The sequence below is a fragment of the Saccopteryx leptura genome, chromosome 2 (genome assembly GCF_036850995.1).
Source record: "Saccopteryx leptura isolate mSacLep1 chromosome 2, mSacLep1_pri_phased_curated, whole genome shotgun sequence".
Lineage (NCBI taxonomy): Eukaryota > Metazoa > Chordata > Mammalia > Chiroptera > Emballonuridae > Saccopteryx > Saccopteryx leptura.
The window spans coordinates 345209488-345223092 of record NC_089504.1 but is presented as its reverse complement, the minus strand read 5'-3'; the positions used below and the strand labels follow the sequence as shown (position 1 = coordinate 345223092).

Below are 13605 nucleotides of genomic sequence, written 5' to 3'. Positions count from 1 at the left end.
CTGGGTTTGATTCCTGGTCAGGGCACACAGAAGTGACCATCTGCTTTTCCACCCCTCCCCCTTCACTCTCTCTCGCTCTCTCTTTCCCTCCTGCAGCCATGGCTCATTGGGTTGAGCAAGTTGGCCCTGGGTGCTGAATATAGTTCCATGGCGTCACCTCAAGTGCTAAAATAGCTTGGTTGTGGAGCAATGGCCCCAGATGGGCAGTGCACCACCCAATAGGGGGCTGTTGGGTGAATCCTGGTCAGGGATGCATGCAGAAGTCTGTCTCTCTGCCTCTCTGCCTTTCACTTAATTAAAAAAAAAAAAAAAAAAAAAAAAAAAAAAGCCCTGGCCGGTTGGCTCAGCGGTAGAGCGTCGGCCTAGCGTGCGGAGGACCCGGGTTCGATTCCCGGCCAGGGCACACAGGAGAAGCGCCCATTTGCTTCTCCACCCCTCCCCTCCTTCCTCTCTGTCTCTCTCTTCCCCTCCCGCAGCTGGGGCTCCATTGGAGCAAGGATGGCCCGGGCGCTGGGGATGGCTCTGTGGCCTCTGCCTCAGGCGCTAGAGTGGCTCTGGTCGCAGCATGGCAACACCCAGGATGGGCAGAGCATCGCCCCCTGGTGGGCAGAGTATCACCCCATGGTGGGTGTGCCGTGTGGATCCCGGTCGGGCGCATGCGGGAGTCTGTCTGACTGTCTCTCCCTGTTTCCAGCTTCAGAAAAATGCAAAAAATAAATAAATAAATAAAAATAAAGTTTAAAAAAAAAAAAAGGGAAAGAAACCTAGACCAGCTGCCCAAGGATGAGGGGAATATAAGAAGGTTAGAAAACAAAGGTGAGAAATAACTTCAAGGGCATTAGGCCCAATCACAGCAACAGGGATCACAGCTTATTCCATTTGCTTTCCAAGGGCAAATTTTATTTTATGTGACCAGCCCATCTTAAAGAAGCCATGTCAGCCAGAGTGAACTCCACATGGAAGTTAAGTACATCTTACTGGTACATGGGTGGACTGTAGCAGACACCACAGTGCCCTGCCCATGTCCTTGACACTCACCATTCTGGTACATGCTAACCATGTTCTGCTACAAGCACTTTTTCTGGCTGCAGGCCTTCTCCTCTGGCCATGTATGGGGAGCTCAGAGCGACAGTGAATTAATGCCCCCAGAAACAGCCCTTAGGACAAAGGAGAGCTGCCCCAGCTTCCCCAGCCCTGCATGGGATAACTGATGTGGGTTCTATTTTGGTGCATCTCCACTTTAATATGCATGGATATTGCCCAAGGACCATGTTAACATCTATACCAGTGGCTCTCAAACTTTTTGAAGTCGGGGCACATTTAAAATCCTACAAATAATTGTAGGCACACTATATAGAAATTTCTGAGAAATATTTTATAATAAGTCAAATATTAATGAAAAAATATAAAGTCCGAGCGTGCTTTTATGGTAATTAAATGAAACAAATATGGCAAAATTAAATTTATTCTGACATTAAAAAACATTTTGCTACATTTTTTGAGTTATGCTTTTTAGAATTTGTAAAAAAGAGGGGTTAAAAAATTAAAAAAACAACAAAACAGTTATCTTCTTTTTTTTTTGGTATTTTTCTGAAGTTGGAAACGGGGAGGCAGTCAGACAGACTCCCACATGCGCCCGACCGGGATCCACCCGGCATGCCCACCAGGGGGCGTTGCTCGACCCATTGAGGGCATTGCCCTGTTGCAACCAGAGCCATTTTAGCGCCTGAGGCAGAGGCCATAGAGCCATCCCCAGCGCCCGGGCCAACTTTGCTCCAATGGAGCTCCTTGGCTGCGGGAGGGGAAGAGAGAGACAGAGAGGAAGGAGAGGGGGAGGGGTGGAGAAGCAGATGGGCGCTTCTCCTGTGTGCCCTGGCCGGGAATCGAACCTGGGACTCCTGCATGCCAGGCCGATGCTCTACCACTGAGCCAACTGGCCAGGGACAGTTATCTTCTTATATATATATAGATACATTCTTAGTAAGATTTAGTAAATTTGGCAGGTCCCAGCGCAGATGTGTTAAGTTTTTTCATTCTTGTGTTTATGAGAAACATGAGCCTGATGTGTCCTGAAGATTTCTTCAATATTTGGGCATATATTTTAAAGGCAAACTCTCATTTCCTCGTCAATACATTGAAGAATTCCTCTCTTTCACTCTTAATAGTGTTGAGTGCAGAAAACTCCCACCATACATATCATCCTAGCTTTACACCAAAGGATAGAAGAAACTTGCCTCCAGTCTTTCCAGGGAACATGGGGGGGGGGGTAGTGTAAACAATCCAGCACCACAGCTTAACAGTCTTTTGCAACCTAATCAGGCAAGTGAGGTGGAGGGTTGGGCAGACTGTCAGCTTACAACCAATTCCCCACATCTCTGTCCCGCAAAATTCTTTAAGTCTTTATTTATTTATTTATTACAGAGACAGAGAGTGAGTCAGAGCGAGGGATAGACAGGGACAGACAGACAGGAACGGAGAGAGACGAGAAGCATCAATCATTAGTTTTTCATTGTGCTTGCAACACCTTAGTTGTTCATCGATTGCTTTCTCATATGTGCCTTGACCATGGACCTTCAGCAGACCGAGTAACCCCTTGCTGGACCCAGCGACCTTGGGTTCAAGCTGGTAGACTTCTGCTCAAACCAGATGAGCCCACGCTCAAGCTGGCGACCTCGGGGTCTCGAACCTGGGTCCTCTGCATCCCAGTCCGACGCTCTATCCACTGCGCCACCGCCTGGTCAGGCTGTCCCGCAAAATTCTAAACTCCAAAACCCTTGTTGTTTTTTTGGTCCCCAACAGGCACATATTTCTCTGGAATACCATAGGGCATACTTGGAAATCTTTTAGGGCGCACCAGAGCACCCTGGCACACACTTTGAGAACCACTGATCTAGACTGTCATTCTGTAGGTCTGGGATATGGGCTTAGATTCTACATTTCTGATGAACTCCCAGAGATGTTAATGATGCTAGTCCACAGACCACACTTTGAGTTGCAAAACACTACACTTCCCTGCGGAGGTCCCCAGGGGGCTGTGCTCAGTTACCTAAAACTCCCTTTCATTAGCTTCCTTCTGTTAAGTCCCCACTTCTCCCAAGAGTGCTTCCTGGGATCATCTTCCAAACATACTACTTATTTTCAAACCCTGTTCCAGGTCTGCTTCTGGAGGACCTCTCCCCAAGACAATGAGTGACTCTCCCCCCTGCTTCACACTTTGCAGCCAAAATGGGTCCGAGTCCCTGGAGCAGAAAGGATCAGGGAGGGAGCCTGTGCAAGCATGGGGTCCGGAGGTTCAAAGGCTCGGGTTCAAATCTTAGCTCTGTGACCACCTGTTAGACCCTTGGGAGGGTCACTTAACCTGCCTGGACCTGTTCCCTTATCTACAACTTTGCCCCACAGAAGTGCATTTGCACACATACGCACACACACACACACACACACTCACACACATACACACACACGCATGCCCCCTGAGAAAGATGTCTGGAGACTGAACCAGATGGATGGCACACGGGTACTTTATTTCCTGCACTGACACATACACAAGCTGATAAGCAACGGGACACTGAGAAGCACTGCGGGGAGCAGGGTCCCGAGCCCCTGACTCCAGCTGGTTATGAGTAAAGGGTGGGAAACAAGGAGATCCTATGGAGGGAGGAAACAAGGGCAGAAGGGAGGGCGTGGCTGGGCCTTGGGCAGGAGCCAGCACACTCATAGGCCAAGGCAGGGAGGTTGGGGAAAGGCACACCACTGGGCAGAGGGACTCTGCTCACACATAGAAACTCTCCAGGTTATAAACTAATTAGGGACTAAGAAAGGACCAAGAATGGGGGTCCCTAAAAGTCAGCAAGGACTCAGGCGCCTCCTTTAACTTGGGGGTCAAGGAATGAAGGGCAGGTTGTTGTTAGGAGGGTACTCAGAATAACTTCCTGCTCCCAGGGCCTGCGCCCTACCCCCAGCTCAGAGCTGGGTCTGGCAGCTGGTGCCACCCCCCCAGGCTGCTTCTGCCCCGGGGCCACCATGTGACTCAGGCCCAGCAGCCACAGCTCTCATACCAGCTGCAGGAGGGCCACCGTTCCTTCAACCTGTCCCAGAAGAGGGTCGAGGTCTGGGCCCTCAAGCTCTGGCCCAGGTTCATCAGGACAGAGGGCGGGCTGGTGATAGACAGGGGGTCCTATTTTGGAGAATGAGAAGGACGGTCTGGGGGTGCTGGAACTTGGCCAGGCAGCAGCAGGAGGGGTCTCAGGCTTTGTGTGGGGCCTCTGCAGGCTGCTGGGAAACGACGCCTGGAAGAGAAGGGGGCAGGATGTGAACTGGGGGCCTGAGGACCACAGGCCTGGCTGGGGCAGTGGGCAGAGGCAAGGACCTGATCAGCCATAATCAGAAAGAGAGAACCACCATTGCTAGTTATGCAGGTTGCCCACTGCCCAGCCATAGAGGTCACCATTCAGTTTACAACCTGCATGACCTTACCTGCTGACCCTGATGAGGCCACCCAGTGGTGACCAAAGGGCCATCTGAGTGGGAAAAGGCCAGATATAATGGTGAGGCTGCCAACAGATTATACAATTCACAGCTGACCCAGCAGGCCAGGCAGGCTTCCAGACAGGGAGAGGAAAAGGACAGGCCAGGGAAGTCATGATGGCAATGGCATAATAGTGACAAGATCAGGCTCAGATCCACTCTCGCTGTGTGACCTTAAATGGGTTCCTTTCCCTCTCTGAACCTCAACTTCTTTACCAAATAAATGGAGATAGTAATACCTACCCATAGCAGTGTGAAGATTAAAGAAGATAACATGTGACAGTAAATCATCTTTGATATCTCTGCAAGCTCCTTGGAGGCAGGGCTCACACAGCCTCGTGTAACACCTGCACTCAGCAGATACAGGTGCCCGAACTTTGGGGTTCTTAGCTGGGGGGGGGGGAGACCTGGACCCAACCCCCCCCACCCCGTAAGGAGATCTTACCCCACTTCAGACTCACCCAGGGGACTGGTCCGACTGTGGCCCTTGCTGGTGGAGGCCTTTTCCCCAGTGGCCTGGTGGCCCCGGAAAGCCCCTCCTCCTCCCAGGCCACGGGAGGGTTGTTGCCCTGTCCTCCTCCAGCCTTCCAAAGTCCCGAGTCCGCACCCTGGGGTGCTGCTCCGTGATCCCACCCCCCATGTTTGCTTTGGCCTGCTGCTGCCACTGCTGCAGGGTTGGGGAGCCTTGGGGATGGGGGAGGGAAGACGGGGGGGGGGCAGAGATAGGAAGCTGAGGCCCAGTGGGGAGCTGTACTCCCGGTCCTGATCCCCAGCCCAGCCTTCAGGAAAAAAAGGGGGTAAAGATCTGGAATCCTATGCAAAGTCCATGTAAATGAGCATCAGGGCCCCAGTTCCAGCTGAGGGGAACTTGAGGTACCTATGCAAATGAAATACAGAGTCCATGCAAACCAGCACACTGGGCAGGACCAAGCTAGAGTAAGTGAGCACTTGGGGGGCTCACCTACCCTCACTATTCATCGGCTTGACAATCTGTGGTGTGTCCAGCTGGCTGGAGGGAGGTCCCCATGGGAGCACTCACCATTCTGAGGCGTCTGCTGCCCGTAATGGGAATCCTGCCAGTTGGCCAGCTGCTGGAGGACATACTTCATGTCCAGGCCCGAGGGGCCCAAGTCGCTGGCCTCCAGGGACTGAGCTGCCTCATCTGGTTCCGGCTCCACCTCTTCCCAGGCCTCCGTGTCCTCTGACACCAGCTCTGCCTCTTCTGTCACGCTCTCCTCAGCTGACACTACCTCTTCTGCAGGCACCAGCCCCTCGCCGGGCACCAGCCCCTCGCCGGGCACCAGCCTCTCGCCGGGCACCAGCCCCTCGCCGGGCACCAGCCCCTCGCCGGGCACCAGCCCCTCGCCGGGCACCAGCCTCTCGCCGAGCACCAGCTCCTCTGCAGACATGAAATCCTCGGCCGGCATGGATCCCTCCTCAGACTCCTCACTGGAGTGCGGCTCAGACCTGGGCAGGGGGGCAGGAAAGCCTTTCCATGCCCCAGCCAGCCAGCCGGCCGCAGCCAGAGCCCCCAGGCCTGCTCTTCCACTCCAACACCTCCAGCCATGGGCCTACACACAGACCCAGAACAACAGTTCTGTCCCAGCCAGGGGAAGGGGAGCTGGGTACCAGCCTCAAGGCTTCAAACACCCAGCGCTCGCTCCCAGTACAAAGGAGGAAGAATGGGCTCTAATACTGCATAGGCCCTACCTTTCTCTAGGCCCCCAGGCCTGCTGCTAGCAGAGACCAATAGGGATAATACTCCTTCGGCTCCCTACTTCATTATTTAACCTTCCCACAGCTAGTTGCCATACGAACAAATCCATTCTAGAAAGGTTCAGATAGGTCAAGTGACTTGCCTAAGGATACACTGGCAGTAAAGAAATAAAAACTGGGACTCAGTTCCAGGTGTTTCCAGCTCCTGGAACAGTGCCCATTGGCCTCTCAGCCCCTGGTCAGGTAAAGGGAAGGTCTGGTCTCCACTAGGAGCCGTCTTAAATCAGACAGCCACCTTCGGGGCAAAATGTGAAGTAAAGGAAGCAACTCCTTCCCAGAACAACTTCCTGCTCAGCAGAAATCAGGCCTTCTCCAGGGCTGCAGGGTCACAGAACCGGCTTCAGGTGACTGGCTGGCTGCTGAAAGGTGAGGGAAAATGATGGGGGAGCCCCTGGCTGGCTTGCCCCAGGTTTAAAATCTCCTCTGAGTTCATCTCATAATTCCTTCTACAGAGAGAAGGGCCATTACTGTCCCAAGGCAATGAAAGCTAAACTTGCAAAATCCCTGGGGCCCCATTATGCAAAAAAAAAATCTCAGAAAGAAATGATGAGCCCAGATCCAGACTCTGTGGATACAGAAAAGGGTGGTGAATGGGTGGGGCTGGCTGACAAACAAGGCGGAGGGGGGGGGCGGGGTAAGGAGGCAAATGAAAGAAGGTAGAACCAGGTGGGCAAACACTTCCCACACTGCAGGAAAGGCAAGAGTGTGGGTCAGCACGGGTCTGGGGGCCTAGCACGTACCTTTCCATAAAACACGCAGGGTCTGAGACCATTTTCTTCACTGACTTTCTGAGCTCCACAGCCATGGCCTCTTGGAAATCAGGAAACAGCTCCTAGAGTAGAGGGGGAACGTTCCCAGAAGATCCCCACTGAACCTCACCCATATTTTCAGGCAGACAGGGACTGAGGCTAGAAGTCATTCAGCAGGGCTGAGATACGAGGGATACAGGTAAAAAGGCCAAGGGCAGGGGAGGCAGGGGGTCCTCACCATAGGGACAGTGTATGTGTAGTGGGTGACATTGCCCTCGGACTCTGGGGCTCGTTGGCGGGAGGTCCTCGCCTCCCTCTTGCTCTCCTTCCGTGTGCGCTCACCTTCCCTGCGCTTCCGCTGAAGTTCATCCAGCTGGAACACACCCACAGGTTCTGTTGGGACCCACGCACACCCAACCCACTGTCTCCCCAGGGTCCCAGAAAGCTGGAATAAGAGGCAAGAAGCCCAGATTCTAGACCACATGACATGCAGGGTGACCCCAGGCAGGTCCCCGGACTCCACTCCCCTCAGACTCCAACTGAACTGCCACCTTCCAGGCCCAGTGCCAGACACTGAGGGCACAGAGAGGGACAGACCCATCCCTGCTGCCAGGAGCCTGTCCTCTTAGGAATCAGGGTCAGGGGTTCTCGAGGACCTGGGCAGGAGCCCTGGGGGACCTCACCTGCTTTTGGAGATACGAATGCATTCCTTCCTCCAAACTCAGCCGGTGCTTCAAACTCTGATTCTCCGTTCCATACTGGAAAAACCCAAAGTGGGTGAGCCCCACCTGGAGCCTCCCCACTCCCACAGGCCCCCCGATTCCGGCAAGTCTTCCCAGGCACACGAGTGAGTCTTTGGCAGCCTCTTAAATGAGAAGTCACGCGGAATAAGGCCAAAGAAGGGGGGTGGGGAGGATGATGTGGTCTGACTCCTGGGACTCCCTGGTCCCTTCCTTGGGATGAGGGGACAGGCTAGGGGGCTCTCTGAGGTCTCCTCCCGAGAACTGGGGCCTGGCTGCGCGGAGCGCTCTAGGAGACGGGGGTAGAGGAAAGCTGCCTTGGGTCCCCTGGGGCCATGACCGGCGGAGGGAACTCCACATACACCCTGACGCACCAATTCGCAGTACTCCTCCAGGTTCTTGATATGGATCCACATCTCGAAGGCCTGCTTTTCCTTCTCGTCCAAGTTCTCCATCTTGTCCACCAGCACCTCTGACAGCTGAGACATCTGCTCGCTGGCCTCGACTGAGGAGAAGTGGGGAGAGGAAGTCAGCCCTGGCTCCCCTGTCGGCACCCACCCTCCGCTCCTGCAGAGTACCCTTGGGTCCACCAGGGTAGCATTCCCAATTCAGGTCTTCTTCCCAATGAACCTTTAGTGACTGACACGGAGCAGGGCACTGGGTGCGCAGTCAATAAGACTTGGTCCCACCCCACACTGAACCCAAGTTTAGCAGGAAGGCTGATGGCAAAAGAAATCACAATGGAGTGCACTACATACAGACTGTGACAGGGCAGGTGTAAAGGACGCATTGGGGGGGGGGGGGACGCACAGATGTGGCGCCCAGCCCAGCCTTGCTCTCAAAGCTTTGAAGCAAAGACCTCCACGGGGCAAATGGGGCTCAACCAGGCAGAAGGGAAGACATGGCCCAGGCAGGGTGTGGGGAGGCCCAGAGGACACTGGGTGGGAGCGGCTGGGGCAGCGGGCAGGGTCCAGGTCTCAAAGCTGGGTAGGGAAACTGCCTCATTCTTTGGCTAATGGCAAGTTATTTGGGGTTTTTAGGAAGAGGACTGACATAATCAAATCTGGTTTTAGAAAACTGATTTGCACTGTCTGCAGAAGAGCCTGAACAAGGGCAGGAGTGGAGCAAGGAGACCAGGTAAGAGGTGGTCTGGCCTAGAGGCAGCCGGGGTAGGAAGGAAGGAAGAGACTCGAGCCTATCCAAGGAGGAAGAAGCAATAGAGTATGAGGACTGGCTCTTCCGCCAGGGGTCTGGGGACCAGTGGGGCCACTCAGGGAGCTGGGTGGGAATCCAGGGGGAAGAAAGGTAAAGTTTGAGGTGAGGAGAACAGCTGTTGCCACCTTGAGTGTGCATCTGAGCTCTTCAGGGACTAACACCGTGCCTCACTCATCTTCATAAATGCACAGTGCCAGGCAAAGCCACTGTTGAATGTGGAACTCTAGACTGCCCCAGGCCCAGCGCCAGTGCCCTGCAGTGCCTAGTCTCTGGAAGCTCACAGCTCCCTCCCTTCCTCACTTCCAGCCCCCTCTCTCCTCTTACCCCAAATAACAAAAGGAAACTGGCTTAGAGGAGACCCAGAGCCTCTGCATAGCTTTTCACAGTTTGCATAAAGCTGTAGTAACCCCTGGAGAGGTCAGCATGGTTGAGATTATAAATCTCCGTTCTAAAAATGAAGGTTCAGAAAGGTCAAGGAACTTGTCCAAGCTCACACAGCTAGGAAGTGCCAGAAATGGGACTTGAATTCAGGTTTCTGAGTCCTGAGATTTGCCCTTTACCCCAAGTTACAACTTCACGTACAAAACTGCTCCATATATCCCAGAATGAACATCTGATCCTGCTCCTCAAGGACATCGAGTTGAGAGGCCTGGAGGGAGGAAGAGAGGACGGGGCAGGGGAGTCAACACTCGCTGCCCAAGGCTAGCCCTCTTCCCCCATTCTCACCTTCTCTCTCAGCTGCTCATTCTCCTTCTCCAGCAGCCTCAGCTGCTCCCGCAGGGCTTCCAGCTGTGGGCAGTGGTGCAGTGACTCTGAGGTCAGAGGTGTCCTAGGGAAGGAGTCGTAAGAGTCAGGGTGCTGCCAGGGGTGGGGGGACCCAGCTCCCAGCCCCACTGGGCTAAGTGTGAGTCTCAATTAGCCCAGCAACCCTGCTGGCAGGTGCACTGTTCATTCATGCCCATTTGCAAACAGGCAAACTGAGATCGTTCAGATAAATGCAAAGCCAGGACACTCACAGCTCAGGGCCTTTATTGGGATGATCATGCTGCTGCTCCTTCTCTTCCTTTTTCTTCTCCTTTTCCTCTACCTCTTCCTCTTTTTTCACCTCTTCTTCTTCGTCCTCCTTCTCATCATCAGAGTCTGAGTAGAGCTGAAGGAGGCCATCTCGCAAACTCATCTGGTGTCTAAGCTGTAAAATCTGGCAAGGGAAGAGGAGCCCAGGGTCAGGTGGGGCAAGGGCAGGTGAGGGTCCTGGCACTAGGGAATGTAGGAAAGCCTGAGAGAGCACACCCCTTACCCCCTCCTCCCTGCCCAGGTACCTCCTCCCTAGCTAAGTCCAGCATGGCTTCCAGCTTGCTGTTCTTCTCCTCCAGAACACTGTTCCATTTCGTCAGGGACTGGCTTAGGAGAGTTGCTGTATTCAGGTCCTGCTCTCTCTGCAGAAGAACCCCCAACCATGGTAAATAAATTCCTGATTTCTGGGATCTCCCAAACAGGTGAGAGAAGCCAGGGAGGACACAGGGCTTAGAGGGAAGCTAGGCTACTGGGGGAAAACCTCCCCACCCCCTAGTTTTCCAGAATACTACACAAGAGTCTGTTACTCATCCACTGTAGGACCTTACTCAGTTTTCCCCTATAGAAAAAGAGCAGAGCTCTTTCAGCCTGCTTACATCTTACATCTACTTGCTTTTTATAAGAGAGACTCCTAGTTTGGCCCCCAGAGAGGTAGCCAGGCAGGAAACAGCCAAGTCTCCTACCCTTACAGGATAGAATTAAAACAGGTCCCGGCTAAGGCTCAGGTCAGCCAAGGTAGGCAAAGCAGCACACCTCATCTAGCAAATTTAACATCATTTTGACATCTTCTTGGGTGATCTTCTTGACTGGCAGTGTTTGTTCAGAAGACAGTGCTGCAAAAGAAAGTGGAGCAGCCAGGTCAGAAGAAAAGGGGGTAAATGCCACTCTGCACCCACTATTTCTTGCCTTATCCCCATTCTCTCTCAATAACAAAGGTTAGCAACAAGACAGAATACTAATCCCCTTTTCTGCCCCCGTTATCCTCACCATACCCCCCAGTACTCAGTGCTCCCTCCCCTGCTCCCAAGACCAACTAGACTTTTTTTTCCCCCATTTCTGGAGGGGCTAGACTCTAGCAGGACCTCTAGCAGCTAGAGTGAGGTAAGGGGATCACAGTCCCCCCAGGCTCAGGTGGAAATGGGCTCTCAGGACGCCTGGGTCCCTGACACTACGAGAATGGAGGCAGCTAGCAGAAATACAGCAACAGACTGATTCATTACCCCTTACTCCTTACCCAGAGGTCAGTCAGCCTTGGCCAACTCATAAGCCTCATGGGTCTTAAAAGATATAGCCACCCACTCTGCACCTGTTGTGCGCGGAGAGAAGCAGTAGAGAGACTTCTCCGGCTCTGGAGTAGGGACACCTGAGCCCCTGGTCCCAAACCAGAGATCTCCCGCAACCCAGTGAAAGATGCGAGGAAAAAGTAGGGGCAGATTCCGCCGCAGGCCCCGCCCACTCCCAGACTGTAAGGGTAGGAGAAGCCGCACTTTGAACCCCGCAGCCAAGAGTTTGGCAAAACCACCTCCTCTGCCCACCCACCTTCCGGTCGCTGCGAGCCAGCGCAGGCTCAGAGCGCGCGGGCAGCGCCCTCCCGCGGCGCGCCCTCCCGCAGCCCCCCCTCCCATCTCCGGCACTGCGGAAGCCCAAGGAGGTGGGCAAGCGAGTGCGCAGCTCTACCACAGCAACAGGCGCGCGCAGGGGGCGGGGGAGCGCACGGGCCCCGGGACTTGCTGCACCGACGGAGATCAGAGACCGAGAGAAAGGGAAGTGGGGAAAAAGGTGACCGGACAGACATTGCAAACAGTGATATCGCGTAGGTGGGTGGAGGAGTGGGACTGATTGTCAGAGGTGGCGGCGCCCCCTCCTCCCTTAAACTGCCCTCGTCTCACCCGCTTCGGGGTCCCGGGACCTAGTTTACCTTCCTCCACCTCCCGAATAAACGTGGCGCACTCGCTGTCCGACATCCTCTGCCGCCCGCGGATAGAGGCAGCCGGTGTCTTCGAGATGTCCATCACCTTTCCAGTCCCCAGGTCAGTGGCCCGAGGACCAGAAGGCCCTGGGAATAAGCGGGTCCGCGGCTTGTCCGAGTTGCTGGGCACAGACTGAGCCTTCCCCTGGACGGCCGAGGATGCGGACGCGCCTCGGGCTCCCGCTGGGGGTCCCGAGACAGATGGAGATCCGGATGGGGATCGTGTTGAGGATTGGGATCCTGCTCCCTGTCCAGCAGCCGGTGCCTGCTTAGAGACGAGTTTAGGCTTGGTGGAGGGCTCTGGAGCGGGACTGGCTGCGGGCGGGAGTGCGGGGTTGTTCGCTGGGGGATACCCGGGCCCGGGTTGATTCCCCGCGCAGCTCTCCCCAGACTCCTTCGGACGCATCTTGAATCCGCAGTCGGCTGCAGAAGCTCGGCCTTTATAACCTGCGTCTGGCTAGGCGCCCACCGGGCCGGACCACGAGCGGGAGGGGGCGGCCCAGAAGCAACAGGTAGTGCCCAGGACCGGGAACCTCGCGGAGGCAAGCTAATGGTGGCGGAACAGAGCGGAAAAGTAAGAAAAAAGCAAGAAAAAGACTTAAGAAGAGGTTCCAGGTGGTTTTGTGGGCTTGGTTCTGAGTCCAGGGCTTCTCCTCCCCTCTCTACCTCTGGAGAATGGTTCTGCCCAAGGCCTCAGCTTCTTGGGGACTTGAAGGTCCTTAATTGTGGGTACCCCCTCCCTTCACTCTCGCCAGTGTTTCAGCTACCCTCCCAGGAGTTGGCTTGTGAGCTGGGCAAAACTGCGTCATTTCCCGATGGTTGAGAGATCAACTCAAACACCAGGACGATCCACGCGCTGCCCGGTCTGGTGCATCACACGCTCACTAATGCTCGCGCTCACACCTTCGAGCTCCAGCCACACGACAGCCCTTTTTCCTATTTCTTAAATCGTCTTATTGCCTTTCCTCGAACTTACATCCAGCCTGCATTCACTTTGCCCACCCTTTTCCACCCTGGCAAACACCTGTTCTTCCCGGAGAGCCTGCTTGGGTATCTCCCGGTGAAGAACTCCGCCGCGGTCCCCCACTCCCGCCGTAGCATCCCTCATCTGATGGCCGGCAGTGGTGTGAGTGTGTCTGTCTCCAAGACCAGACTTGCACCCCTTCCTCTCAGGGAGTGTGTCCCTCTGCGCGCAGCACAGGACGGATACTCCTGAGTCGCCACAAATTCTGAATGAAATGTGGGCGGTGGAGGAATCCGGTGGCCATTTCTGTGCCTTGGGACTAGAGCAACCTGAGAGCCAAAAAAGAGATGGCTATGACACTGGTTCTTTTGGAACCCTGGGATGGTTCTTGGTGCCTCAAGTCCCTTCTTTTCAATACCCAATCAATCAGCAAGTCTGGCTTAATTGACCCCCGGTGTCTCTCCTCTTCAGCCCTGCTGCTGTTGAACCTCTTCCTTTCCTAATGTAATACTCTCTCCCACCTTCCATCCTTGTGAGTCCTTCCCCAGGCCATCCCTCTCACTCATGCCCCTATCTAGTCTAAGAAATTCCAGG

General features: G+C 54.5%; 1 protein-coding gene across 1 annotated transcript; it reads right to left on the bottom strand.

Annotated features, from left to right (window-relative positions):
- Nucleotides 1-3510: 3510 nt before the first annotated feature.
- HAP1 (huntingtin associated protein 1) lies at nt 3511-12570 on the bottom strand. Its single transcript, XM_066364197.1, has 12 exons — nt 11997-12570; nt 10832-10911; nt 10324-10440; nt 10021-10202; nt 9731-9833; nt 9587-9653; nt 8164-8294; nt 7733-7807; nt 7288-7422; nt 7041-7132; nt 5564-5991; nt 3511-4286 (listed from the first exon to the last, which is right to left on the bottom strand). The coding sequence occupies exons 1-12, from the start codon at nt 12451-12453 to the stop codon at nt 4243-4245; spliced, it is 1911 nt and encodes a 636-aa protein (XP_066220294.1). The 5' UTR covers nt 12454-12570; the 3' UTR covers nt 3511-4242.
- Nucleotides 12571-13605: the final 1035 nt, after the last annotated feature.